General features: G+C 42.0%; 1 protein-coding gene across 1 annotated transcript in view; it reads left to right on the forward strand.

Annotated features, from left to right (window-relative positions):
* Positions 1 to 25777, forward strand: part of LOC142777397 (uncharacterized) — a 58200-nt gene that overhangs the window by 22761 nt on the left and 9662 nt on the right. Inside the window, exons 4-5 of the mRNA XM_075881746.1 lie at positions 9775 to 9895; positions 16337 to 16455. Of these exons, the coding sequence (XP_075737861.1) occupies positions 9775 to 9895; positions 16337 to 16455 (240 nt within the window). The remainder of the gene's footprint in view (positions 1 to 9774; positions 9896 to 16336; positions 16456 to 25777) is intronic.

Raw genomic sequence — 25777 nt, forward strand, 5'->3', positions numbered from 1 at the left:
ATGCCGAAATCAACAATGAACTTGAAATATTCTTTAACCAGGTATTCTTGACCTCGTTTAGCAATCGCTCGGTCCACGACAACTGGGTACTTTTCCGTGACAAAATGACCGTCTTGATTAATAAATACATTCCCTTGATTTCGATATCTAATGACAAGTGTAATGCTTGGTTCGCTAAGTCACTCAACCAACTAAGAAATAAAAAGAAACGTCTCTACCGAAATGCTAAACGCCTGCGCACAGCCAGTGCGTGGGATAAGTATAAGCAGTGTTTAAACACCTACTGCGCAGCTATACGTTCTGCTAAACTTAAATATTTTTCAACAGACCTGGGCTCCCTCCTAAAAACTAACCCAAAAAAATTCTGGCGTGAAATATCTCGCAATCGGGATGCTAACCACATTACCTTACATGATGAGAATCACGAACCTCTTTCTAACAGCCAGTGTTGTTCTGCTTTTAACACTTTTTTTGCCTCAATGTTTACTCGGGAAGACCAATCCACATTACCTAACGTGCCCGATTATGATTACCAGTACATGAAACCTATCGAAATTACAGCTAAAGGTATAGAATGTCTGATAACTAAGCTGAAGCTGTCTAGCTCCGCTGGGGCTGATAATATTAACTCAAAAGTACTAAAAAACACAATTTCCATTACCAGTAACATTCTGCGCTATATTTTTCAACAATCTTTAGAGTCTGGGCAGATACCTGACGACTGGAAAGTTGCAAAAGTTACCCCATTGTTCAAGTCTGGAGACCAACACCTACCCCAAAATTACCGTCCAATCTCACTTACATCCATTTGCTGCAAGCTATTAGAACACATTATCGCTTCGCACATTTACAACCATCTTGAGTCTAACCAGTTCTTTTTCCGCAACCAACATGGGTTTAGGAAAGGTTGGTCATGCGAGACACAACTGCTAGAATTCACGACTGACCTTCACTCGAACATGAATAATAACCTCCGAATAGACTGCATTTTTCTTGACTTTTCGAAAGCGTTTGACCGTGTGCCCCACTGCCGCCTAATCTCAAAGCTATCTGCTCTTCAATTAGACTCACTAACCTTATCATGGCTTCGAAATTTTCTTTCTCTCCGGAAACAGTTCACTGTCATCAATAACGATTCGTCGTCAATATGCCATGTAACTTCCGGGGTGCCACAGGGCAGCGTGCTCGCCCCGCTGCTATTTCTTATATTTATAAACGACTTGCCTGATGGCGTCACATCATTCATACGAATATTTGCCGATGACTGCATAATCTACCACCCTATCAAAAATGTTAACGATCATTACGCACTACAGAAAAACCTTGATGTAATTATGAAATGGTGTGAGACGTGGCAAATGGTTCTAAACGCATCAAAATGCAAAACCATCTCGTTTAGCCGTAAGCATGACCCCTCCATTTTTTCATACCGTATAAATAATGACCCGCTCTCGCATGTTTCCACATACAAATATTTGGGCCTACACTTCACACAAAATCTTTCATGGTCCTCTCACATCACTAACATCCGCGCAAATGCCTCGAGATCACTGGGATACCTACGCCGTAACTTATATTCCTCCCCCGCTAACGTCCGAAAACTAGCTTACGAAACTTTTGTTCGACCTCAACTTGAATTTGCCTCACCAATCTGGTCCCCCCACCAAAATTACTTAACCAACATGATCGAGGCAGTTCAAAATAGGGCAGTCCGATTCATTTCTCGTAATTATAATTTCTGCTGCAGCGTAACACAACTTAAAATGGATTATTCACTTCAATTATTATCCACTCGCCGCAACATTTCTCTTTTATGCCTCTTTCATAAATACGTCAATAGCACTAAAATGACCAGACTTCCAATTGAACGACCCTCCTATTTATCAACTAGACTACACAACCGGCTTAGTTTCTCGCGCATGTACGGCAAAACGAACTCTTTTAACGCATCCGCTTTGCCTCGTGCCATCACGTTGTGGAATGATCTTCCCGATAACTTGGTATCTGACACTAACCCTGTTTCTTTCCGCAACAAATTGGTCTTACATTTTGTTTGATAATTTCATGTTCACAGCTTCGTTCTTGTATGTATATGACATTCATAATGCTGTGCAAAAAGTTTCTTTCTAATGCGCTTATTGCCCCCTTATTTTTTGTGCTTTATTTTTGTTTGCTTAGGACGAACTGTTCACACTTCCTGCAAGCACTTTCATGATTTTTCCAGTGTATTATACCACAATCTGTGCCAATTTAACTTACACGTATTGTACAATTCCTAACTGCTGCGTGCCACGAACTGCATCTTTCTAGTTTTTTGATAACGATGTATGATGTCAATTTATACTTACTTATCTCTTGTTTATTTGTTACTCATGTCTCGAGCTTACGTTTTGGCACCTTTCGCCCTTTTACTTGTTGTACATGTCTTTGTTAGCCCCCCTTACTCAATGCCCTAACCAAGGGCCTGTAAGGTACCTGTAAATAAATAAATAAATAAAATTGATATTTAAGATATGCCAATATAGACTAATGACAATAGATTGAAAGTATGCAAGAGCGAGTACCTTGTTGCGTAAACTTGGAGTCATCTGCCTTCATGTGAAATGTCTCCTGGGTGCTCTGGTGCGTGGGTTCTCAAACTGGGTTTTTTGAATGACAGAACGCACGTAATATGCTCCCGGTTTAACCCCATTAGCGACTAATTATTTTGACTGGCCAGTTTTCATTGTATTTTGCATTTAAAAAACCGTTCACATGCCTAATCCGCACTTCGGTATCTTCAGGTAGCGAGAGACCCACTTGGTAGCAGTACTGAAGACAAGCTTGCACGATTTACGAACTCATGGTCACAGAATGCCCATGTAAACCAGTTTAAACGATAGTAGTGGGCACCTCAGCACTTTATTCGTGACTCATGACCCGTTGGCAATCACGTGGCACAGTTTTCATAAACAGTGATACGCCACTGCCCCGTTTTGTAATCAAAACTGACAACGAGCACTTTAAGAGATGTCGCTGCGTGCTAGCTCTGGGCTACATGAGCTTTTAGGCTTAGCTTCACGTTCGACTGGTGTTTGAGTCGGCAGCCATTTCACAGTGTGACTGGCATACACCCTCTTTTTTTTTCATTTTTTCTTTTTTCCAACGATCCGGCATCTGTACGTTCAGTGGTTTGTTTGCATGGACATACTAGCCAGTTATGGTATACAGGAAATACTGTGATAGCGGGCTTACCGGGATAGCGGAAGTGCACACCCGCCAATAAGTACATTACCTGTACCGCTTACCGTACCGGCACTATTTTTCAGATTTAACGTTATCGCGTTCGCGTGGCATACGTAAACATTGCGGTGCTTTCGGACGCCCGCTTCAAAGTGTATGTAATACCAGGAGTTCTAGATGAACAGTGATGGAACAGGCCAACGTGGGCAGTAATACTAACGCGTGGTTGCACGCATAGTTGCACGCGTCAAGCGACGTTATCACCTAGTACCATATTCACTTATATCGTGCCATGTGCACGTGCTTTATGAGATAGGCGGTGCAGCAAGGTTTCTTGGCTCCCGTTCTATGCTCTTGAAAGCGATTCCGCATGATCTGGCTGTGAACAGCAGTGTAGCACACTTTTGTTGTCTGTTCAATGCTTGCAGTACACTTGACCTTATGCCAACAGTACAGCTGAGCAGATAGAGAAGGAGATGTACAAAAAGTCAAAGCAGTAGTATGCTAAATCATGTCACTGTTTTTAAGCGAAGGCCCCCTGTTATGTAACTACGATTCTTGTGCAATCGTGATTTTTAAAATTCTTTCTGAGTGTGATGCGCTTTTCTTTTTAAAATGTTTCCGTAGAACCTAGTTTCCGAAACGTTTTTTAGAAATATTATTTTACATGTTTGTTATAAAGGGTAGCACAGTTCATACCTGGCAATAATCTGTTGAAAAACTTTCTTCAAAGTTTTTTTCACTGTTATGTGTATTATAAACTAAACTTAAAATATGCACTTGTGTCCCCACATTGCTAAAAATTTGTTTTTCAATCTTCTAGGACGACATATAAATGACGCTAACTGCATGCTCCTAAGGATGGTTTGTCTGCTCCGAAATTGGAATTTTGCTGCTCCAAAAACTGCTCCCAATTCAGTCTCAGCCATCTCGCCCTTGTATTTAGTTTGCGCCACATGTCCCTGGAGCTTTTGCTCAAAGTAACGAGTCTATAATAATAATACCTGTTCTTAGCTGTACAAAGTTTTTTAATTACATAATTTCTATGTTGTTAAAGGCACTGAGTCCATCGGGGGCATCTAGTTTGAATAAATTTTTTGTACAGCTGGTCTTGTTTCCTTATGAACAGCAAATTTTCACTCGTTACCCATGGCTTACAAGCTTTATTTGGTCGGTTAAATGTTTTTTGTGGAAAGCATGCGTCGTAGATAGACATAGGTTTTTCAAAAATTGTGTCATAGGCAATTTCTGGAGTGCTTTCGATAAGAACATCAACCCAAGTTTCACGTGGAATAGACAGGAAAAGTGGTTAGCGTGAAAGCATTTATTAACCAGTAAGAGAAAACATCACTGCTGAATCAGAGTGGTGAATAATTTCAGGTGAGACATTTATATATATAAATATGGGAAAATGATCACTTTAATGACACCAGAGTTTACACATGCTTCATCCAAATTGGTAATAAAGAGATCAATAAGTGTTTCTGTGGTTTTTACCAGTTGCGTTGGAGAAGTGATTACAGTTTGACAATTGTGTATGTCTAAGAGTGCCTCAGAGGTGGCTTTATTGGGATCATCAGCCATTAAATTAATATTAAAATCGACGCCCAAGATTATCTGATACTTGTAAGCATTCTCAAACTCCAGCATAGAATTTAAGAAGCTGAATAAAAGAGAAACGTTACCGCGATGGGGGCGATAGCAGACACAAAACAAGCTTCTCCGAGATCCGCAAACAAGTGCTGCATAGTTAGTAGTAAAGCAGCAGAAGTCAGAAAGTAATTTCCACTGCATGCTATTTGAGGCTAAAATAGATACGCCTTCGCCAAGCTTTTCAGGGCGGTTTACAAAATAAGACTTTTATCCGTGCATTTTAAACACATCTTTATTGCAGGTAAACCACACGTCCATGAACATTACTATGAGAAAAATTTTATCCTGGCTAAAAAATATTCGATATTATCGTACTTATTGCGACCGTATTTGAATAAAAAATGGACAAAATGCAGCAGTGCTCATACTGAGCGATTAGTTCATCCACTTGCATCATTTTTACGGGTTCATTTCCCATCGAAAGCATCAGAAGTCAATAAAAAATGTTTTTCCTGCAGTGTATTTCAGGGAACAAATAATATTGACCAGCACGCCCTGGTTATCTCTAGCGCACACAAAAGAACGCACCATGACTGCCGAATCGCAGTAAAACCTGTCAGTATCTGCTGCACCAAAATGGTTACCAACATTTGATGATCAGTGGGTTTACCACCCGGTAACACTCCAACTTTTTTTGACGGTACCCGATAACATTGCATCTAGAAAAACTGCTTACATTTTTGAATGCCTGCTCATTAACAGCTAAACCAAAATGATGATTTTATATCCTTCACAGAACTTTTCTACAAAAATTGATGCAGATATAATAAGGATTGTTCACTCGCATTCATCGTGTTAGGTTCAATTATGCCCACTTTTTCTCAGCTAAACCTGTTTTAGTGTTTATTTTAGCTGAAATGTGCCACCACAATTTGTTTCCCTTGTATTGGATGCCTTCAAACTGTGCTCGATAAGCACCCAGATCTTTTCATTGGATCTTCTCTAGATCGTGCTCCTGTTTTATAGAAAGTGTGTCTGAGCCGTCTGATTTTTTCACAAAGATCTTCCTGTTGCAGCACCATACGTATTTCTATCCACCTTCTCTCTTTCTTGTTACAGCCATTCCAAGAAGAGGTTTCAACGTAGGACATAGGTGCTCATTGACGTAGACAGGCGACGCTGAGTTGTTGCCTAAATCACTGTTCTTAAGGCGCAGCTTTATTGCTTTCTAGAGGAGGTCATCTCGCTACTGCCGTCTTGTGAACTACACAATAATACAGCCTGGCTTGTTTCTAGCATGAATGGGGTGACAGGCCTCCATGTCATCTGGTACGTTTACTCCCGAAAGCAGCCCTACTTTGCCAATAACAACACCTACATGTAATGTTAAATGTGTATACCATCACTTCAAACAGGTTTTGTTCCAATGACTCTATGTTTGTATTTCTTTTCTGTGTCGCTAGGGGTTTGGGTTATATATGAAGTGCTGCTTCTGAAATAAAATTAGTTGCGAGTGTAGCGAGTGTCGTGTTTTGTTATCCTCTGTGTCCTCGTCAAAGTTGCGCTACTACATTATATGTTAAAATGAGCACTTATATCCTCGTTGGAGTTTTCCTAATTACCCTTAATTTAAATGTTTTTTTCCTCGAATATTGTTCAGAGTGTTGCAGAGGAGACTCAGCAGCTGCAAGGGGTTTCTTGATTTCACCAAATTCAGTGTGTAGATTACTGTTTTCTTCCTTGATTTGGCATTCTCAGTCTTGATGGCATCATAATTCTGTTGCGTATCTTCAAAGACAGCATTCATGTGTTCTATACTATGAGCATTATCATGAAGTTCCGCTCGCAGTGCTTTCACCTGCGCGTGGAAATCCCTCTCTATAGCCTCGTGAGCTATTTTTAGCTCCTGCTGCAGCTCATTCCTTACCGTATTTACTCGATTCTACTGCACCCTCGATTGTAACGCGCACCCGGTTTCCACGACGAAAAAAAAAGTAAGACATCCATTGCAACCCGCACCCATTTTTCTCGTTGGCCCGCACAATCACACCACTCGGGAAAACGACTCCTTTTGGGAGCGTCTTCCGTTTAAATATGAGGTACGGGAAAAGCTTGTGCCTATCTGACGGGCAACGGAGCATTGCCGTCGCTCTAGTTTTACCGTGGCCCAATGTCAGCACGCGATTTTGCTTCGCCCCCTTTTTCTCAACGGCTGTGGTGCCAGGCATGTCGAAGTAAAGAGGCGTCTTATTGGCATTCCCGATTTGCCCAAGCAGGTAGCCGTTGTTGTGCCGTAAGTTTAGGACGAACCTTTGATAACTGTGAAGCTTTTCTTCGTACTCCTCCGGCAACTTTTGGCATATGCCCATTCGCCTTCGGAGGGAAACGCCTTTCCTCTTCATAAAGGTAGTTAGCCAGCACCTGCTCGTTTTAAACTGGCTCCGCATTAGCCCTTATTCTAAGGCTAACTGCATAGCCTTCACTTAGAGCAGTTCTGTCGTCATGGGCCGCTGTGCCTCTGTGCCGCTCACTGCTCAATCACATACTCGCCGAGCAGCTCTTCAATTTGCGGAAACCGACCCTGCTGTAGACCACTGAAGCCTTTGCGTGAATCTTTGCTGCCGACAATCGTCTGCATTTGTTTCCGCCAGTCCCACACGCACGTTTCGGAAACTCTGAACGACCGCGATGCGGCCCGATTTCCGTCCGTTTTGGCACACGCAATGACTTTTCTTTGAAAAGCGGCATCGTGGTGCACTCGTCGAGTTTTTGGAGTCCGCCCTTCCATGCCGTCGATGCTAATGCACTACAAGATGACGAACTCCTCAGCACACGTACGAAGTGCCGCACATGGGAAACACACAGGCAGAAATGGCCGACGCTAGTAGGGGGCGGCCATTTCAGAAATGCCGATGGCAATAGAATAACCGTATTCATTTTTTCGTACTCGATTCTAACGCGCATGCGATTTATAAACTCGCTTAACCGGAAAAAAGGTGCGCGTTAGATTCGAGTAATTACGGTAATTCATTGACCAACTTCTGCATGACTCAAAAATATGATCAATATACACACACAGAACTACAACACAAACACTAGGCAAAGGCAGCAGTGGCAGCGACGAAGCGGCAAAATAAATGGCGCAGAAACTGGCACTAGTGTTTCAGAAGTAACCTGTACTAAATGGGCACTGAAAGCGCGGGAGTTGCTTGACCACTATGCTGCCAGTGCTGCCGAAAGAAATGCACACCCACCAAAGAGCTTGTTTTATGCAGCCCAGTGATGCCGGCAGTACTAAAGGCCGCGCTGTCCTGACACGCTGATAGGAGAACCACACGTGTCCAACGGCTGGCAGTGCGCAGTAGCAGCTGTCCTCTGTGCGCACTGAATTAGCCAACTGTGATCCAATTGAGCGAAATACCCGAGCTATCTCCTGAAGCATTGCACTTTATTGCTTACCAAAAATCGCAGCCAATAGAAACTGTAAATAGACAATTCAGGTGTGTGAGTTGCTTGACCGCTACGCTGTCACAGCTGGAAAAAAAAAAAGTGTTGATGTGTGATATGTGTTGAGAAAAAAAGGTGTTGATGTGTGATGAGAAAACATAACACTCAAATACTTGTATTTGTCTTCTTTTTTGATACCTTCATTGTTTAATCTGTATGTCCTTAGTTTCTTAGTTCACATTGATTTTGTCACACAAGTGCAGAAAAACGTGTAGCTGATGACACACTAGTAGGTCAGGGCTGGCATTGCAAGTAAGGTGCAGTTAAACCCACTGATGATACCAATTTAAAAAATGTTTGGAGAAGCTGCTGCATTGTCAACTTTTGTATATTTGCTCTGGTGGAATAACCTGCTTACTACTAAAAGCTTCCCATGCCACTATATGAATTATGATAATTGAAGTCTGGTAGCTGGGGGCCTGTGTTGAAAGGCCACAAAATCTTTTAAACGAGAGAAGAAAGCAAGATGTTTTGTGGTGCCACCCGCACTGCGCACTCCTAGCATTCTCCATCTCTCTCTTGGCTCTGTTCCACCTTTAATACCAAGAATATACTGTTTGCACTGTGCTGAGAGCACTGTCTGGGCATTGCCCCATTTTTTTTTGGTGGTCCCTGTTTCTCTCACTTTTGGAAGTTCTGCCTACAAATTAAGTTGCTTTTGCTAGCTGTTGGGGGCGTTGAAGTTGTTCCCAGCTGGGTAGTTTCTCTGTGGCCAAAATAGAAGATGGCTGATTGAGCAGCAGGTCATGGGCATTTAACATTGCTGGAAAAAAAGCAGTGATTCCACTCCTGCGCCAACAGCGGTAAAGTGCGCCAAATCAAATCGACTGAACTGGTATAGCGCATTACGGCGAAGAAGAAACGGCCGAGCATACCGACACAAGAGGACAGAGCGCTCTGTCCTCTTGTGTCGGTCTACTCGGACGTTTCTTCTTCCCCGTAATGCGCTATACCAGTTCAAGTACAATGAACCAACTCGCCCAATCTTCAACACTCGTAAATTGACTGAGCCATCCTGATAATATTATATAGAAATTGAGCCAAAGTTGTGGGTTTGGGGGCATTCATCACTGGCAGTAGCCACGCCGGCGCATAAGAACATGTGCAGCTTTTTGTCAGGCCGCCAAAGTCGCAACCACGTACCTATAATTATTGTGCTGAATGATCAGCGGTTGGGTGTGCGTCCCAAGAAGTGCTGATGCAGCTTTTGTTCTGCTTGGTAGTTCCTGCAGCATTTAGGCAACCATTGAGTTACTTGATATGGGGGATAGTAGCAGTGTGCTGTCAGTGGCACTCTTCTTGCTCAGCACTGGGGAGCACTTGGAAATGCAGTTTTACCAAGTGTAGTGCTATAGTATTCAACCTTATGCATGGTATGAGGGGTGGCAAAGTGAATCGCCAGGTTTTTAGAGGAGTATTTCTTAAAATGTTCAAATTTTTGCTCTTCTACAGTTGCAAATGCATTTGGGACCCCTCTGTTTGACAGCAGGGACACTGTGCCCATTGTGATGGGCTGTCTGGCAGCAGGCCTTGCCCTTGTTGCTTGCTGTGCTGGCATAGTCCAGCTGCTCAGGTAAGCTCTTGTTTGGCATGGCATGAATTTTTAAGAATTCAATAGTGTTATTCAAATGCTATTTAAAAGAGCTAGCATAAATCTTTTTTGTTTTTGCCTAAATGCTGCACTAGCTTGGTGCGGCCTGCCGAAAGCTCCTCTCTGTTTGTGAGAGCAATAGTTTTCTTTCGACTCGCCGCATCGGCTATGGTGCTAGCTATCGGTGACGCAGGTGTTTTTCCCAAAGCTCCCATCAGCCACAGTGAGCTGTGCCAGTGGTTTCATGTGTTTCTGATCAGTGCTTTATCAAGTTCTCATGAACAAGTTGAATCATTTTAGCTCGATTAGTGGACAATGACCGAGCGATACATATTAGTGCGAGAAATATGACGAACACTGGAAAGAAAACGTTCGCAGCCACGGCAGTTAAAGCCCATGTGCTATGCATTGTCAATGCACATTAAAGAATACCAGATGGTTGAAAATTTTCTAAGCCCTCCACTTCGGTGGTGCACATAATCATACTGCAGCTTTAGCATCGAAAACCTGAGATATTATTACTATTAGGAACAAAGATTTGTATTGTATCTATATCTTTCATTAATTGTGATTTAGGCTTTTACAAGCTATTTCAAGCCCCGCGAAATTTAAATTTACTCTTAAATACCAATATAGCAGGCTACATATGTAGGTTTTAGCCCCAATTAGATTTTTTAGGTATTTGTTTTTTTGTGACACGAGCACAGTGGTGAAAAAATTGTTTGAGCAGGCCAAATGATATTGGCAGTAGCAAAAAAAAAATGTATGCTTTTGTCAGTTTCTCTCTCTCAAGAAAAAAAACTTCACGTGTTTATTAGATGTACATCGTTAGACTAGTGTTGCACATGAGGTAAAGCAATGCTTAATACATATGCTTGCAGTAATAGGTAATATGTCAAAGCCAGCTATGCACTACAAACTAGTCCCACAAGCAATTTTTTTGAGACAGAAGGTTCTTTGTACACGCTCTCCATTAGATGCACACAACGAGTTTCGCTGTCCGATTTAAGCAATAAGGAAGCACAAGATCCTCATCTTGATCTCGCTCGTATGACAACTCAACTTTGCATTAATCCTGTTATTGTGAATAATTAAAATGTGGTGGCGCCAAGTTTTGTGTCAACTAAATAGCAAAGGTTAGTGCGTATTTCATTTGTAAAGGTATACTGTGCGTATTTATTTGTGCGTCATGATGTACTTATTTCTGTGATATACTATATCTGAGTATAATGTCAATCAGACAATAATCAGGAATGGTTTTTGTAAAATTGGGGGTTGCTCAAGCTTCGCCTTCAAGAGGGACAACCTACTTAAAAACTTGTTTTTTATTTGTGCTCAGATTCTTATCAAACTTGCTCTAGTATTTATGTAATTTAATATGCTGATTTCAAATATGCAGTTGATTTTCATTTGTAATACATAGTTTCCAGACAAATAAAAATACGTTTTCAACTAGCCTCAGTGGAGACTAGTTGGGAGGAACACTTGCTCAAAAGTGCTGGGTCTTCTGGAGCAGAGTAACTTTTAAAAATGATTTGGTATGATCAAAAAGTGCAATGTTACAAAATAGTTGTTTTAGACAAACTTCAGTCCAAGTTGCAGCATGTCAAACGTTTGATTCTGAAAATCAAAATGGGCACCTAAGACAAATTATGAGTTTTATAAATTTTATCTCCTGTTATTTGTTCATATTTTAGGCCCATTGCACTCTTCAATTTCCCACCTTTCTGGTAAAAAATGATTTATTGCAATTGAACGAGTAGAACCAAAGATATAGCTCCTCCCAGATTGCAAATATGTCAAAAATGCCATTTTGATAAAATCAGCAAAAACATTTCACAAAATATTCATGGGGTTGATTGCATAGAATGATACACCAAAATCATAATGGAAGGTTCAGGAGTCTGCTGTAACAAAAATGCATAATGAGCGACACCTTCCGCAATAGTAATAGCTAAGCAGATATTGTACCCCCCTTCAAAAAAAAAAAAAAAAGAAACCTCTGGAAAATGCACTCGGAGAATAGTCAGTCAGGATGCATAGACGTTTTTCACTGCTTCGGCAATGCCTGGCCGTTTTTTAGAAGAGGCCTTGCTTGGTCGCAAATCCTTCTCTTCTGCCCTACTTGAACCAGTTGGTGTGATACTTACGTTCAGCCCTTAATTGAGGACAGCTGTAGCTGCATGCTTGTTGCCGGTGTTAAATCGCAGCATGGCCTCTGCTACAGCTGCTTGCACATCAACTAAAGACCAGTGCTGCTCTTTAGGCACCAAGCTCCAGGTAACAGAGTGAAAACTCTCATTTGAGTTCAGAGTTTTATCTCTCAGACACCTTTGCAAGAGGTTATTTTCTGCCAGCCGTTGGTAAACTGGCAGGAGGGCTTCAGCTACATCGCTTGGCAAATTATAATTAGCCAGCCGTTGGTAAACTGGCAGGAGGGCTTGAGCTACATCGCTTGGCAAATTATAATTAGGCTTAGGTTCTAGATCTCCTTTAGCCTTGGCCTTGGCTGCATTGTGATGGCACCATGATTCTTCACCTGCTGGACAACTGTCCGTCAAGGTTATATGGTGATAGGCTGCGATCTCTGCGTGGCTCATGCCTTTAACCTCAACAGTATGTGACTTCAATGCACGACCACAGTAGACATTGCTAAGGCACATAGATAGTAGACAGCCCACTTGTCTATAAGGTTGGCTGTCAGCCGTCCCTTGCCAGCAAGTCTTCTGTTGCAACATACGTGTAGGTAGAATGGGAATCGGACAGTTATCAGTATTATGATTCTTTGTAACTAGCCTCACATATGCATCATTTATTAGTGAAATGTCACAAGATTTCACAAGTAGAGATCTTTGCGAAAAAACAGTTTCCAAAAAATGTCTGAGTATGTTTTCTAGCAAGCTGCTAAGAACTCCACCCAGTTGGCGAGGAACATACTCAGGATATGACTGTCACAAAATAGGGAGGATGAGTAGAATTACACCTTTTCGCGACGCGGTGCAGGGAGGTGCAAGGGAAATTAGCTCGCCAATGCGCAGCTCCCTCACCTCTTGTCGTGGCCTGTGAGTGAGCTTTTGTTTGAGAGATGACTCGGCAGGCCGCACCAACAAAGCGGATAGATCGAGCAGCTGTGGCACTCATAGAGTTTCGTAAATATACACTAAAGGGAACTCTGGCACTAGTGCCTATGGGAGCTGCTACGCACGACGCTTCAGCAAGCATGGGAATGATGAGTAGTACACGGATTTGTCTAATCTTCGTACTCAGGTTCAGTTTGTATTTGTGGGGCTTGAAGCTGTTTTGTCACGAAACAAAAATCAGCAAATGTTCAGCACTTACACTTTGCCATCTTAATATTTTAGGCTTACCATTTCAAATCGGGTCACGAAGTTCAAAACGGTTCATTCTTTCTTTCGAAACGAAACTGAAACACAGCAATAAACGAAGCCACAAGTACGATTCGCCTCTCCCAAGTACGATGTGTAGGCAATTCCGTGTACTACCCATCATTTTCATGGTCATTGAATGATCCCAGCACCAGAGACCCCTCTAGTTAATTTTAGGAAACTCTATAGTGGCACTAGTATGGGCTATGGTGCTTTTTAGATTCCTTATTTTAATGCTGTCTCTGTGCACAGACATTGAATTTTTCAACTTCCTCATAACACTATGTATGGAATGAAAATAGATCAAGGTTATGATATAAAGAGTGAAATGGGAAATTGTATTCATGAAATAATAATGAAGTTAATGTGTATCTATTGAATAATAATTAAAATTTAATTGATCTTTTATAGGCCTTTTTGAGGAGTGTGACTCGTATAAGGTACTTTGGATTTAAACCAATGTCTATTTGTAAAGCTTCACTAAGAAGAAATTTGGTTCCTCTAAAATATTAGAATTATGATGCAATGCTTTTTGTTAATTCTCATCAGGGTACGTCCCTAACTTAAAGAAAAAGTTTTCGAAAATTTCTCTCTGTATTTTTATATAATTCTGAGTTGTCTGTTCATCTGAAACTTACTTAGGAATGGCAATTTTCTGCCTTTTCTACATTTCAGGGTTCCCTGCTTATTTGAGACTCACAGAGGTGGAATTCTGGCCCCATTGTTATTTTCCTGCACCCTTCTGATTTATCGCCTGCTACCTGTGCGTCAAATAAAATCTTGCATAGGGCTTCATTATGCAGGAAATTTTGCTACAAATAAGAGAACTTAAACTATTTTTAGTTTATGTTCATATTCTGTTTGACTAGCTCACTTAAATCTGCCTGCAATATTGAAAGAGCCTTGTTTTTCTCAAAACTTGAGGAATTACTCCTTTGCTTTAGAATCAATGCATGGTGTGTCAGCGCCAATTCCTCATGCAGCCCTCTCCTGTTTATGCATGTTGCTGCATTGCATTCTGACACTACTATACAACACTAAATTAGTCATTATTCTTCGCAGTGCCCCTGATTATACTTTTTATCGTGCATCTTCCTGCTTCAATACCAGACGAAAACAAACGGCAGCTGAAGCACAGCATTATTTTTGCACGTCAAGCCAGTGCAAGCAGAAGCCTGAAATATTTACCAAAGACACGTGCAAACGCAACACTCGGCAGACAATCATTGATAGTTACTGCAAGAAAGCGCTGGCAGCTGAATTTTGCATCTAATCGCTGAGATTTCTGTAGCCTTAATTTTTCCATCTATGTGGCTTTACTTAGGAAGTGAAAAGAAATCTATGCTATCCATGAGTTGATTTGCTACGAAGACAGGGACAGTCTCAATTACCCGATATGTTGGAGAGCTCATTACAATACTTCCGACGGGAAGTCATCTGGCTTGCGATGACTACAATTCTTTCAAGGCATTGGACAACCGTCTCTATGAGCTGCTCAAGGTGTCCTCAGCCATAGACGCCACTCTTCTCTCCTTTTTCCATCTGGTATCTTCATTTGCTTCGAGACGCTGAGATGCCCTCCCATTTAGGGCTGCAGAAATAGTATCATTTACTCTCCTCCTCCTCTACCAACTGCTCACATCATGTCAGTGCTGTCGCGTATATTTACTCTCTTCCTCCTCTACCAACTGCTCGCATATGTCAGTGCTGTCGCGTATGGTCGCTGCTGCGTCCCATTTCACGGCTGCTAGTGGTTGTCTTTCAGAAGTTGGTTGAATCAGAGAACTTGGTTGAACTTCGTAGAGTCCGAAAAGGTCAATCTTGCTCTATGACATGAATAACGGTGCTGAAGCACACTCGAAAATGAAAATTGAGCGTAAGTAGTGTGCATATAGGCATGGATTTTGAAAATAGGCATTTACAGCAATATAAAGGGGCCCTGCAACACTTTTTGAGCATGGTCAAAAAACACTGCTGATCGGTGTAGATGCTCCCGAAAACAGGCGAGCTAAATATTATAGTGCAACAGGCGGCTTAGAATTCATAATAAATTCTCAAATTCAGCTAAAAATTTCTTTCTCTTCTGTCGACAAATGACAAAAAGAAATGCAAAATCTTTCATCACAGCTGTTCAATCGGCCATTGGCTGATTTGAGCATGGCGCACTTAGTCATTACAGGGGTCGCCGTGAGAGGCCGCAAATTGCCCACGTGTGCGTGCACAAATGCACTGAAAAACCGCGTATTCAAAGAAAAAAAAGAGGAAAAGTGCTCAAGCTCACAAAGGGCACATAATGTATTTTCCCTTTCCCCTGCATCCCCTCCCTGTGTAGCTTCCAGCGCTTTCATCCGGGTGATAGAAGAGAGAATGTAATTGTAGTGTGCAACAAATCTTGGTAACTCCACTCGTACCGGATGGATACGAAAAATTTTTGCGGTGGTGACTTTGTGAGGTAATAGGCTCTTTTAGTGAATCCATTCCGTAGCTACTTGACAAAAGTGTCACAGGGCCCCTTTAAGTGTGAACGCCAAAAACAGGCATTTATAGCCACTATAAAAACACAATTGTAAAAGCCCTTCTTAGCCTCTGCCTCTTATTCAGACTCTTATGTCAAAGCGACACGATGGAAACACAAAAAACAAAATAGGCATTTGTTTAAGATCCGGTCTCTGCTCATCAGTAATATATTTTATCGAAATGGTTGGTGGTAGGGCTTTTGCCTAAGTACTGAAAGAATGCAGTGCAGCCACATTGAATATTTGTTGCCTCTGAACATGGTCTTGGGCAGGGGGTCAGGTGTAAAAGCGGCTCTCTCTCCCTGGGAACCCAAGACAAAATCCTAATAACACTCATGTCTGCGAAGAATAGAAGGTTGCATCAGAGTTCGTAGTCTTGAAACTTTGCCGTTTCATCCTTTCCGCATAGTCTGTGCAGTGTATAGTGAACTGATTAGGTTTGGTTGTTCTTGCGGTAGTTTGAATGGTACTGCTTCAAGCACCTGCTGTGGCCACAACTGCTGTTTTGTCTCTTTGTTTAGAATTAAGCACCGCTCAGTACCATTCCGGACGGGTGATGCTCAGGAGCCTCAAGAGTCAGTGGTGCTCAATCTTCAACCGTATGCAGACTTGGTCCCCTTCCATGTTGCAACCTGCAATGGTCAGTGCAATGTAAATGCTGGAATGCAACATATTTTGTCTAATGTAGAAGTTGCATCATTAGCATCATTTATTTCACAACATAGGGGGGGCAGTAATAAGCAACAGTAAACTATATCACTAGATACAAAAAAAGAAAAAGAAACACAGTAGAACAAATATGCAAAAATACAGAGTACAAAAATACAGCAATAAAAGTGGATTGTTAACGTGATTTGATGTGTAAATTATCTGCTAGTAGCTGTTTGAATAGGCATGAGTGCACTGAGAGAACATCAGATCAAGGTTTACAGTGTGAACTAAAAAAACCGTAAATTTAGTTTTATGTGCAGCTTATTTCTTTGCTCCGACAGTTAATATTTAGTTCTTTGTGTAGTGTGTCTGTTCCTACATTTATGTTGTTATTGGAAGTGTGAACAGTGGCATGGTTTGTGTACAAAGTGAGGCAGTTTGGGAAATTATTAATATATATCAAAAATAACGCGCGCCCAAGTATGGACCCGTTGTGGAGCAGTAGTGTAAATTGTTTTTATGTCATATAATACTCCTCAAATGCAAACCTGTCGGTGTCTATTATGTAGGTGACTGTGCATATGGTCCTGTAGTTTAGAAAAGGGAATGCCATTATTAGAATTGGCAACCCACTAAAAAACAAAGGTGTATTATGGGCATCTTTCTATGCCACAACCACTATTGTCTTCTAACTGGCGTGGTTTCCTTGTTTTTTTAGCTAGCATGTTATGAGCATGACATGGACTTTTGAATAGTAAAGTGCCAAGCACGAGTTATGAAGGAAGAAAACTCAGGCCAGAAAGATGGTGATTATTTTTGCATGGCAGAAAGATGTCCAAGAAATGGCCCCTCTTCTTTAAGTGCACAGTGGACAGGTAGGGGTGTGCATATAGCAAAATTGCAACTTCCAAGTGAATACACATAAAAACTGAAATCAAACAGATACTTGAAATATTTTTTTGAATATAAATAGTAATATTTGCTTTTGCAAAAAACACTTTTTGGACTGATAGAGATAAAAAACATTTTTTTATAATGCAGATAATGTACTAACATTACTCATAAAACATGACTACTAATGCGATAGTGTAGATAGCCTCTTTCACAGAAGTTTTGATGTCGGCGTCTTGGTTGTGAGTGGAAAGTTAGCATTGTCTGTGAACAATCATTCTCGAGATAAAGGCAAATAAATAATAAAACTTGGAGGATACTTGAGCTTCGCCTTTGAGAGTAGAACACGATAGTTTAATTGGGCATCGTCTTCTCAAAGCTTGCTTTCAGTTATTAGTGCATGCCCCAACCCTGTTGTAAGGCAACAAATGACTGTGCTCATGACGTTGGCCCCTAGAAAGTTTCACTGCAAGTACATTTGCATACCAGCCAGGTCTCCCGGTTTGACCGGGAGACTCCCGAATTTCGACCACTTCGTATGATTGTACGACCGAGGAAGAAATCTCTCGGAAGTCTTCGTGTATTCGTCCCAAAGCGGGCTCTAGTTTGGCAATCTAGCACCAATGCATTCGCCAGGAGTGCCGATTGTCATCATCATCATTGAAGAGCTCAAAATGTTTGTAGTTAACCAAGCGGAGCAGTCGCAAAAGTGAGTGAGCCTGCCAGTAGTTCTCCGAGTATGTGAATGCAGCGCTGCCACTCTATAGGCTGTGAGTCGCATGGCAGGTGTGGCAACGCTAGCATATGGATTTGTACATACTGTAGTAAGCTGGTATAGACTTGTACAAAAGTGATATCACTCGAGTAGCAATAGAGAATGAACCTATATTTAAGCTCACTGGCTACGTTAGGTTGGCAAAGCAAAATTAAACTCACTCGGACTCACTCAAGGAATATACATTACGCTTTGAACTGACTCGGACTCACACTCATCAAAATTTTCTTCAACTAGATTCACTCAAACTCAGACCCGCGAAAATATTAGTTGCCCGGACTCACTCAGGCTCACGGCTCGATCTGAGTTCGAGTGAGTCGACTCATGGAAGTTCGCAGGCCTATGCTGGCTACAGAGATTTATCTCAAGAAATATTCATGCACAGCAGTTTTTTCACTTACACTAAATGCTAAAAAACAAATGAGAAATCAGTTGCACAACTGCTGTTCCCATAATGTATCCCAATTCGATAACACATTGCTGCAGAACTGAGTAGTATGAAGCAGAATGCAGAGAAAAGTGAGCAATTTTGGCGCCAGTATCAGTTCCCCACAAACAAGCTTATATAAGAGTAGCAAGAGAAACCTAGCTATGTGCAAACATTAATCAAAAGAACAATGGGGAAGGTTAAAATCAGGTGCTTATAAAGTGACAAGGGCCCCAGTATACGCTCACGCTACATAAATAATGGCAGGAAAGCGCACGTCCTAGCCTTTAACAGAAATGTTTCAGAGCTTAAAACCAGAATTATTTACTTATTATTTTATTTATTACATACTGCGGACCCTTAGTTCTAAGCAGGTAGGCAGTTTGAAGAGGACTTAAATAATACAATAAGTGACATAATAAATTGTTTGATGTGAATGTATCATACAATCATTGTAAACACAAAAAGCAACATAGAAAACTATTTCATACTAACGCATGTACTGAACAAAAAGAAAAGAAAGAATACTACAAATCTACGCTTCATATGTTGTGTGATTACCGTAAGAATAACCCCGCAGAGGCATCTGCACAAGCAGACGTTTGGTGCGTAGCGACATCACGGAACTGAGCTGACGGGGCGGGGGGGGGGGGGGGAGAGTTTGACTCCCTCCTACGCCTAGCCGTGCGTGGCTGAGCCGTGTCCAGGGAGAAGGGGATCCTAGGGGTTGAGCCAATGCCGGGTGATGGGACCTTTAGTGCCTCTTGGCAGAGGTAACCCACCCCTTTGACCTGAGTAGCACGTAGACAACACCCCAGGGCTAACCCACCCAGGGGAAATCGGCAGTCGACTTTTCGTGTCTCTCTCTCCCTACATCTTTGCCATTTTTTCTTTTACTTTTTCCTGTCTTCTACTCTTTTAATTTACTTCCTGTTTTCTTGGCAGCAAGGGTTAACCTTGTGTAGTTGCTCTGCCTAGGGTAGTTATATTTGGTTATAGAGGCGATGCATGGCTAGCGTCTCCAAGTGTTTTTTGTTCAACCTAGTAGCGTCCCCTTGTTAAGCTCGGAGTGGGTGGCCACCATTGCCGCCGAATTTTAATGCTCTCTATGGAAAATCCTTTTCCCGCACTCCCTCGTCGCTGCTTGAAAAGGTGGCGCACCAATGACAACTTCTTTTTTGCACAGCCCAAACAGACCTTCCCCAAGTACCATGTAATTCACAGTCACAATGAACAGAAATCAGTCCGATCCGTTTCATCATTCATTGTCTCGAAAACTTTCACAGATGAAATTGGCCCTGGCTAAAGTAACAATGGACCGCAGGGGCATCTGTGTAAGCAAGCCTTTGGTGTGTAGCGACACCACAGACCCGAGCTAACGAGGGGGGGGTTCTCACCAGAGAAGGATTGACCACCCTGGTGCAGTATCTGGCCACTACCTCCCACATGCAAATGTCAATTAACTCACGGCCCTCAGTCCTCAGCAGCTGCGAAGCAACTGACCACAGCGGCGGTCAGATCTGCAACGCAGCAGAGGGTGCTATGAATCTCTGGATCTGGACAGGCCGCCATTGGAACCTGAACTTGGCAACGTTTAACGCTAGAACCTTATCTAGTGAGGTAAGTCTAGCTGTACTATTCGAGGAGCTAGAGGGTGTTAAATGAGACATAATGGGGTTTAGTGAGGTTAGGAGGACAAATGAGGCCTATATGGTGCTACAGAATGGGCACATACTTTGCTATCGGGGCTTGGCTGACAGAAGAGAACTGGGAGTGGGGTTTCTAATTCACAGAACCATAGCTGGCAACATAGAGGAATACTGCAGCATTAATGGTAGGTGGCAGGTATCGTAATTAAACTCAGTAAGAGATACAAGATGACGATGATACAGGCTTACGCGTCTACATCCAGCCATGATGACGCTTTAGTTGAAAGCTTCTATGTAGACGTGGAATCGGCAATGAGTAAGGTAAAAACACATACTATACTGATCGGAGACTTTAATGCAAAGATAGAGAAAAAAGCAGGCTGGAGACCAGGCAGTAGTATATTATGGCATCGTTACTAGAAATGCCAGAGGAGAGCTACTAGTAGAATTTGCAGAACGCAATAATTTATGCATTTTGAATACTTTCTACCGAAAACTAGGAAACCGTAAGTGGACATAGAGGAGCCCTAATGGCAAAAATAATAACTAAATAGACTTTATGATGAGTGTACACCCAGGTATCGTGCAAGATGTGGAAGTGGTTGGCAAGGTACGATGCAATGACCATAGAATGGTACGGTCTCGAATTCGCCTAGACTTGAAGAAAAAACGACAGAAACTGATATGCAAGACGCCAATCAATGAGCTAGCGCTGAGAGGGAAGATACTGGAACTCAGAGTCTCGCTTTAGAATACATACTCGGCTCTTATTGAGGAAACCAACCTTAGCGTAGATACAATGAATGATAATCTGACGAGTATCGTTACAGAGTGTGCAGTGGAAGTTGGAGGCAGCGCAAGTTAGACAGGACACTGGCAAGCTTTTCCAGGAAATGAAGAATCTCATTAAGAAGCGTCAAAGCATGAAAGTCTCAAGTACAACAGACGAAACAGAAGTGCTAGAGCTTTCGAAGTTGATTAATAAGCGTAAGGTATCCGATGTAAGAAAGTATAACATGCAGAGAATTGAACACGCTCTGAAAAACGGAGAAAGTGTCAAAGCAGTGAAGAGAAAACTTAGGATAGACAAAAACCAGATGTACGCACTAAGGGACAAGGAAGGCAAAGTAACTACCAATATGGATAGGATAGTTAAAATAGCGGAGGAGTTTTAGAGAGATCTGTACACTAGCTGGGACAACCACGACATTAATACTATAGGAACTAGCAGTAACCTAGATGACACCCCATCAGTAATGATAGAAAAATAAGAAAAGCCTTGAAGAGCATGCATAGAGGCAAAGCTGCTGGTGAGGATCAGGTAACATCAGATCTGCTGAAAGATGGAGGACAGATTGTGTTAGAAAAACTAGCCACCCTGTTTACGAGGTGTCTCCTGACGGGAAGAGTACCAGAGTCTTGGAAGAATGCTAACATCATCTTAATACATAAGAAAAGAGATGACAAGGACTTGAAGAATCACAGGCCGATCAGCTTGCTCTCCGTAGTATACAAGCTATTTACAAAAGTATTTGCTAACAGAGTTAAGAAAACATTATAATTCAATCAACCAAAGGAACAAGCAGGATTTCAAACAGGCTACTCAACAATCGACCACATTCATACTATCAATCAGGTAATAGAGAAATGCTCAGAATATAACCAACCACTATACATAGCCTTCATATATTACGAGAAGGCGTTTGATTTTGTAGAAATATCAGCAGTCATGCAGACTCTGCGGAATCAGGGCGTCGATGAAGCATATATGTATAAACATCCTGGAGGAAATCTACCATAGAGGAAATCTACAAGCTGCTACCATAGTGCTTCATAAAGAAAGCAACAAAATACCAATCAAGAAGGGTGTAAGGCAGGGGGATACAATCTCCCCAATGCTATTTACCACATGCTTACAGGAGGTTTTCAGAGGCCTAGAATGGGAACAGTTAGGGATAAGAGTTTATGCAGAGTACCTTAGTAACCTGTGCTTCGCCGATGACATTGCATTGCTGAGTAACTCAGGGGACGAATTGCAACTCATGATCACAGAGTTAGACAAAGAGAGCAGAAAGGTGGGTCTTAAAATAATCTGCAGAAAACGAAAGTAATGTACAACAACCTAGGAAGAGAGCAGCACTTTGAGATAGCTAATAGTCCACTTGAAGTTGTAAAAGACTATGTCTACTATGGCAGGTAATAACCGCGGAGCCGAACCACAAGATTGAAATAACTAGAATGGGGTGGAGCACATTTGGCAAGCACTCTCATATTATGAGTGGTAGGTTGCCACTATCCCTCAAGAGGAAGGTGTATAACAGCTGTATCCTGCCGGTACTTAGCTATGGAGCAGAAACCTGGAGACTTACAAAGAGAGTTCAGCTTTAATTGAGGGTGATGCAGCGAGCAATGAAAAGAAAAATGGTAGGAGTAACATTAGGAGACAAGAAGAGAGCAGAGTGGATTAGGGAACAAACGAGGGTTAAGGATATAATAGTTCAAATCAAGAAAAGGGAATGGACATGGGCCGGGCATGTAGCGCGTAGAAAGGATAACCGCTGGTGATTAAGGGTAACTAACTGGGTTCTCAGAGAAGGCAAGAGGGTTGGGGGGAGACAGAAGATTAGGTGGGCAGATCAGATTAAGAAGTTTGCGGATATAAATTAGCAGCAGCAAGCACAGGTCCAAGTTAACTGGCGAAACATGGGAGAGGCCTTTGTCCTGTAGTGGACGTAGTCAGGCTGATGATGATGATGAAAGTAACAATGATAGGTAGTGGCGATCTCCTTCTAGAAGTTCGGGACAAGAGCCAGTACGACAAGCTCTCAAAACTCATAGCATTTGGTCACATCCCAGTATCAGTATAGGTCGAGGAACACAGTGTGTGGTGTCATATCTGATGATGGCTTCCTTGTGCCAACTGAAAATGAATTGCTCAAAGGATTGCAGGAACAGAATGTAGTGAAAGTATAAAGACTAAGGATAAGGCGAGATGACAAAGAGAGCCCAAGAAAGCATATCATAATTACCTTCGTAACAAGCAATTTCCCTGACTTCATTGAAACCAGTTACTGTAAGCTTCAAGCCAGACCTTATGTACCGAATCATTGCCGATGTTTAAAGTGCCAGCGCTTTGGACACAGATCCCAAATGTGCAGAGGGTTTTCTAGGTGTGTGAAGTACGCATCCTGTGAACATGTATCCGACAAGTGTGCTTCAGAAACCTGTTGCGCTAACTGTGAAAGAGATCACCTTGCCTACTCCCAATCATGCTCCGTATGTAAAAAAGAAAACAAATATTATAACTCAAGGTCACATTCAACCTATCATTCCAAGAGACATGACAGCAGTTTTTTGCTCAAAACCATTCTGATCTTTTCTTGGCTGACGTGGCGCGCCGGAGCACCGTGTTACGTTTTCGGCATTCACGAGATTTACACCAAGTGTGACCGCAGTTGCGCCAGCAGCGACTCCGGCTGGAGCAGTCTGTACTGCTCTGCCTCCTGCTCAAAAGGGCCAGCAGACTGCCGAGTCTGCCGGACCCCGCGCAAGTGCAGTCAGGTCCGAAACCGCCGTGAACGTGCTTGCTAAGCAGGCACTATCCGCCACCTCAGAAGAGGTGATGGATACAAGCCACAGTCCTCCGGCACCTCAGACCCCGAAAGAAAGGGACAGCTCTTTGGAGCACAAAAAAAAAAACTTATTACAAGGCTTTCAAACACCTGTAACCTAAGACAACACTTTTTGTACACACAGCATCACACAACTTTAATATGACACAAATATTACAGTGGGACATCAGAGGACTGCTCAGAAATTTTGAAGATATTCAGCAACTTCTATACAAAAGTGCTGTGTGTACAAGAAACACGGTTAAAATCCAAGCACACCAAGTTCATACCCAGTTACATTATTTTTCTAAAAGACTGGGATGATGCTGTCACGTCATCCGGCGCTGTTGCCATTATAGTTGATCAAGAAACAGCCTGTACACATTTACCACTGCACACACCCCCTGAGGCAGTAGCTGTCCGAGCTGTTATCTTCAATAAACTTGTGACAATTTGCGGTATTTACATACCTCCACACCATCAACTTAAGAAACACGAATTACTGTCACTCATTGATGAACTTCCTGAACCGTATCTCCTCCTGGGACACTTCAACACACATAGCAGTTTGTGTGGTGACTCCCGCTGCGATGCGCGAGGTCGCGTTCAATCAATCAATCAATCAATCAATCAATCAATCAATCTTTATTTTTGCATAGTATGGTTACATCGTTAAGGATACACAGAAGAGGGTCCCAAGGTCTGAAAAACCGTACCGGGACCCTCTGTACATGATCATTAGGTAAGGATTACAAAATATGCACGAAAATGGAAAAAATAAAAGAAATATCAAGTCAACCTAAAAACAAGTGTACAATAGTTATACAGAGAGAATACTACGATAACGATAATCGGAGACATCGACATTTTTACGCGTACAGAACTGTTTTCTAATTGTATAAATACTGATATTAAATATACATACACATACATATAAGTATATACACACATCTATATACACATATATATTCATACCAAAAGTGAAAGCATGTAAAGAGATACACCATGAACAATAACAATGTATTTCACGTAATGTTCATATGTAAGTATAGAGGAAAAAAAAAAGCACTAAAAACAGTACATGCTATGAATAAGTTATAATTATTGGTTCAAGAAATGAGCTTTGAGTGTTCTTTTTAAAAGAGGAAGAGATGACGATGTTTTGATGGGGTGAGGAAGAGAATTCCATATTTTGATAGCACAGAATGATGCTGTCATTTTACCATAATTAGTACAAGCTTTAGGCAGCAAGAAGTTATTTTTTTTAGCAAAGCGAGTAGGGTTATTATTCTTCAAGGAATCCAAGGAAATGAACTCGTGGGTGAGATCTTTATTAATTAACCTGAAAAGCAAGGTAATTAAGTTAAATGCAAATAAATCATTAGTGGTGAGCACATTATTCTCCATGCGTACGATATTAAAATTATCGCAACTAAAGTTAGAAATAATGCGCAGAGCTTGATTTTGTATATGTTGAATACAAGAGAAATGACACTGATATGTGCTGCCATATGTTGGAAATTGTTTGAACCTCCCGCGCGAATAGCGCGCGCACCAAGAGAAGGAGAACGACGAGGAAGAGGAAGAGACCAGCCGAAATAGAACACGCTCTTTTACCATGGATGCTGGCGTTTGCGTCTCCTTCATTTGGTGCCTTTAAACTCCGAAGCGTGGTTTTCCCACATCGATTTTCGGTGCTGGAAGTCGTTCATGCTCGCTCGGTGCACCCTCACAGGTCCTTGCGCCCATGGCTGGAGTTGTAGACGACGCCGGCGTAGCAGAAGTCTTCAGAACTTCAATGTGGTGCTCGAGCAACGCCAGAGTACTGTTAGCGGCGTCATCGTATTGCATGACCACCTCATAGTCGTCTGCCGCCAGGTCGTCAGTGATCAGGGTTTCAACCTCGTTGTTCAAGGCTTTAAGTTCCACGTTGCTGGCGCGTAGGCGGCCGTGCAGCA

The sequence above is a fragment of the Rhipicephalus microplus genome, chromosome X, assembly GCF_043290135.1.
Source record: "Rhipicephalus microplus isolate Deutch F79 chromosome X, USDA_Rmic, whole genome shotgun sequence".
Taxonomy (NCBI): Eukaryota; Metazoa; Arthropoda; class Arachnida; order Ixodida; family Ixodidae; genus Rhipicephalus; species Rhipicephalus microplus.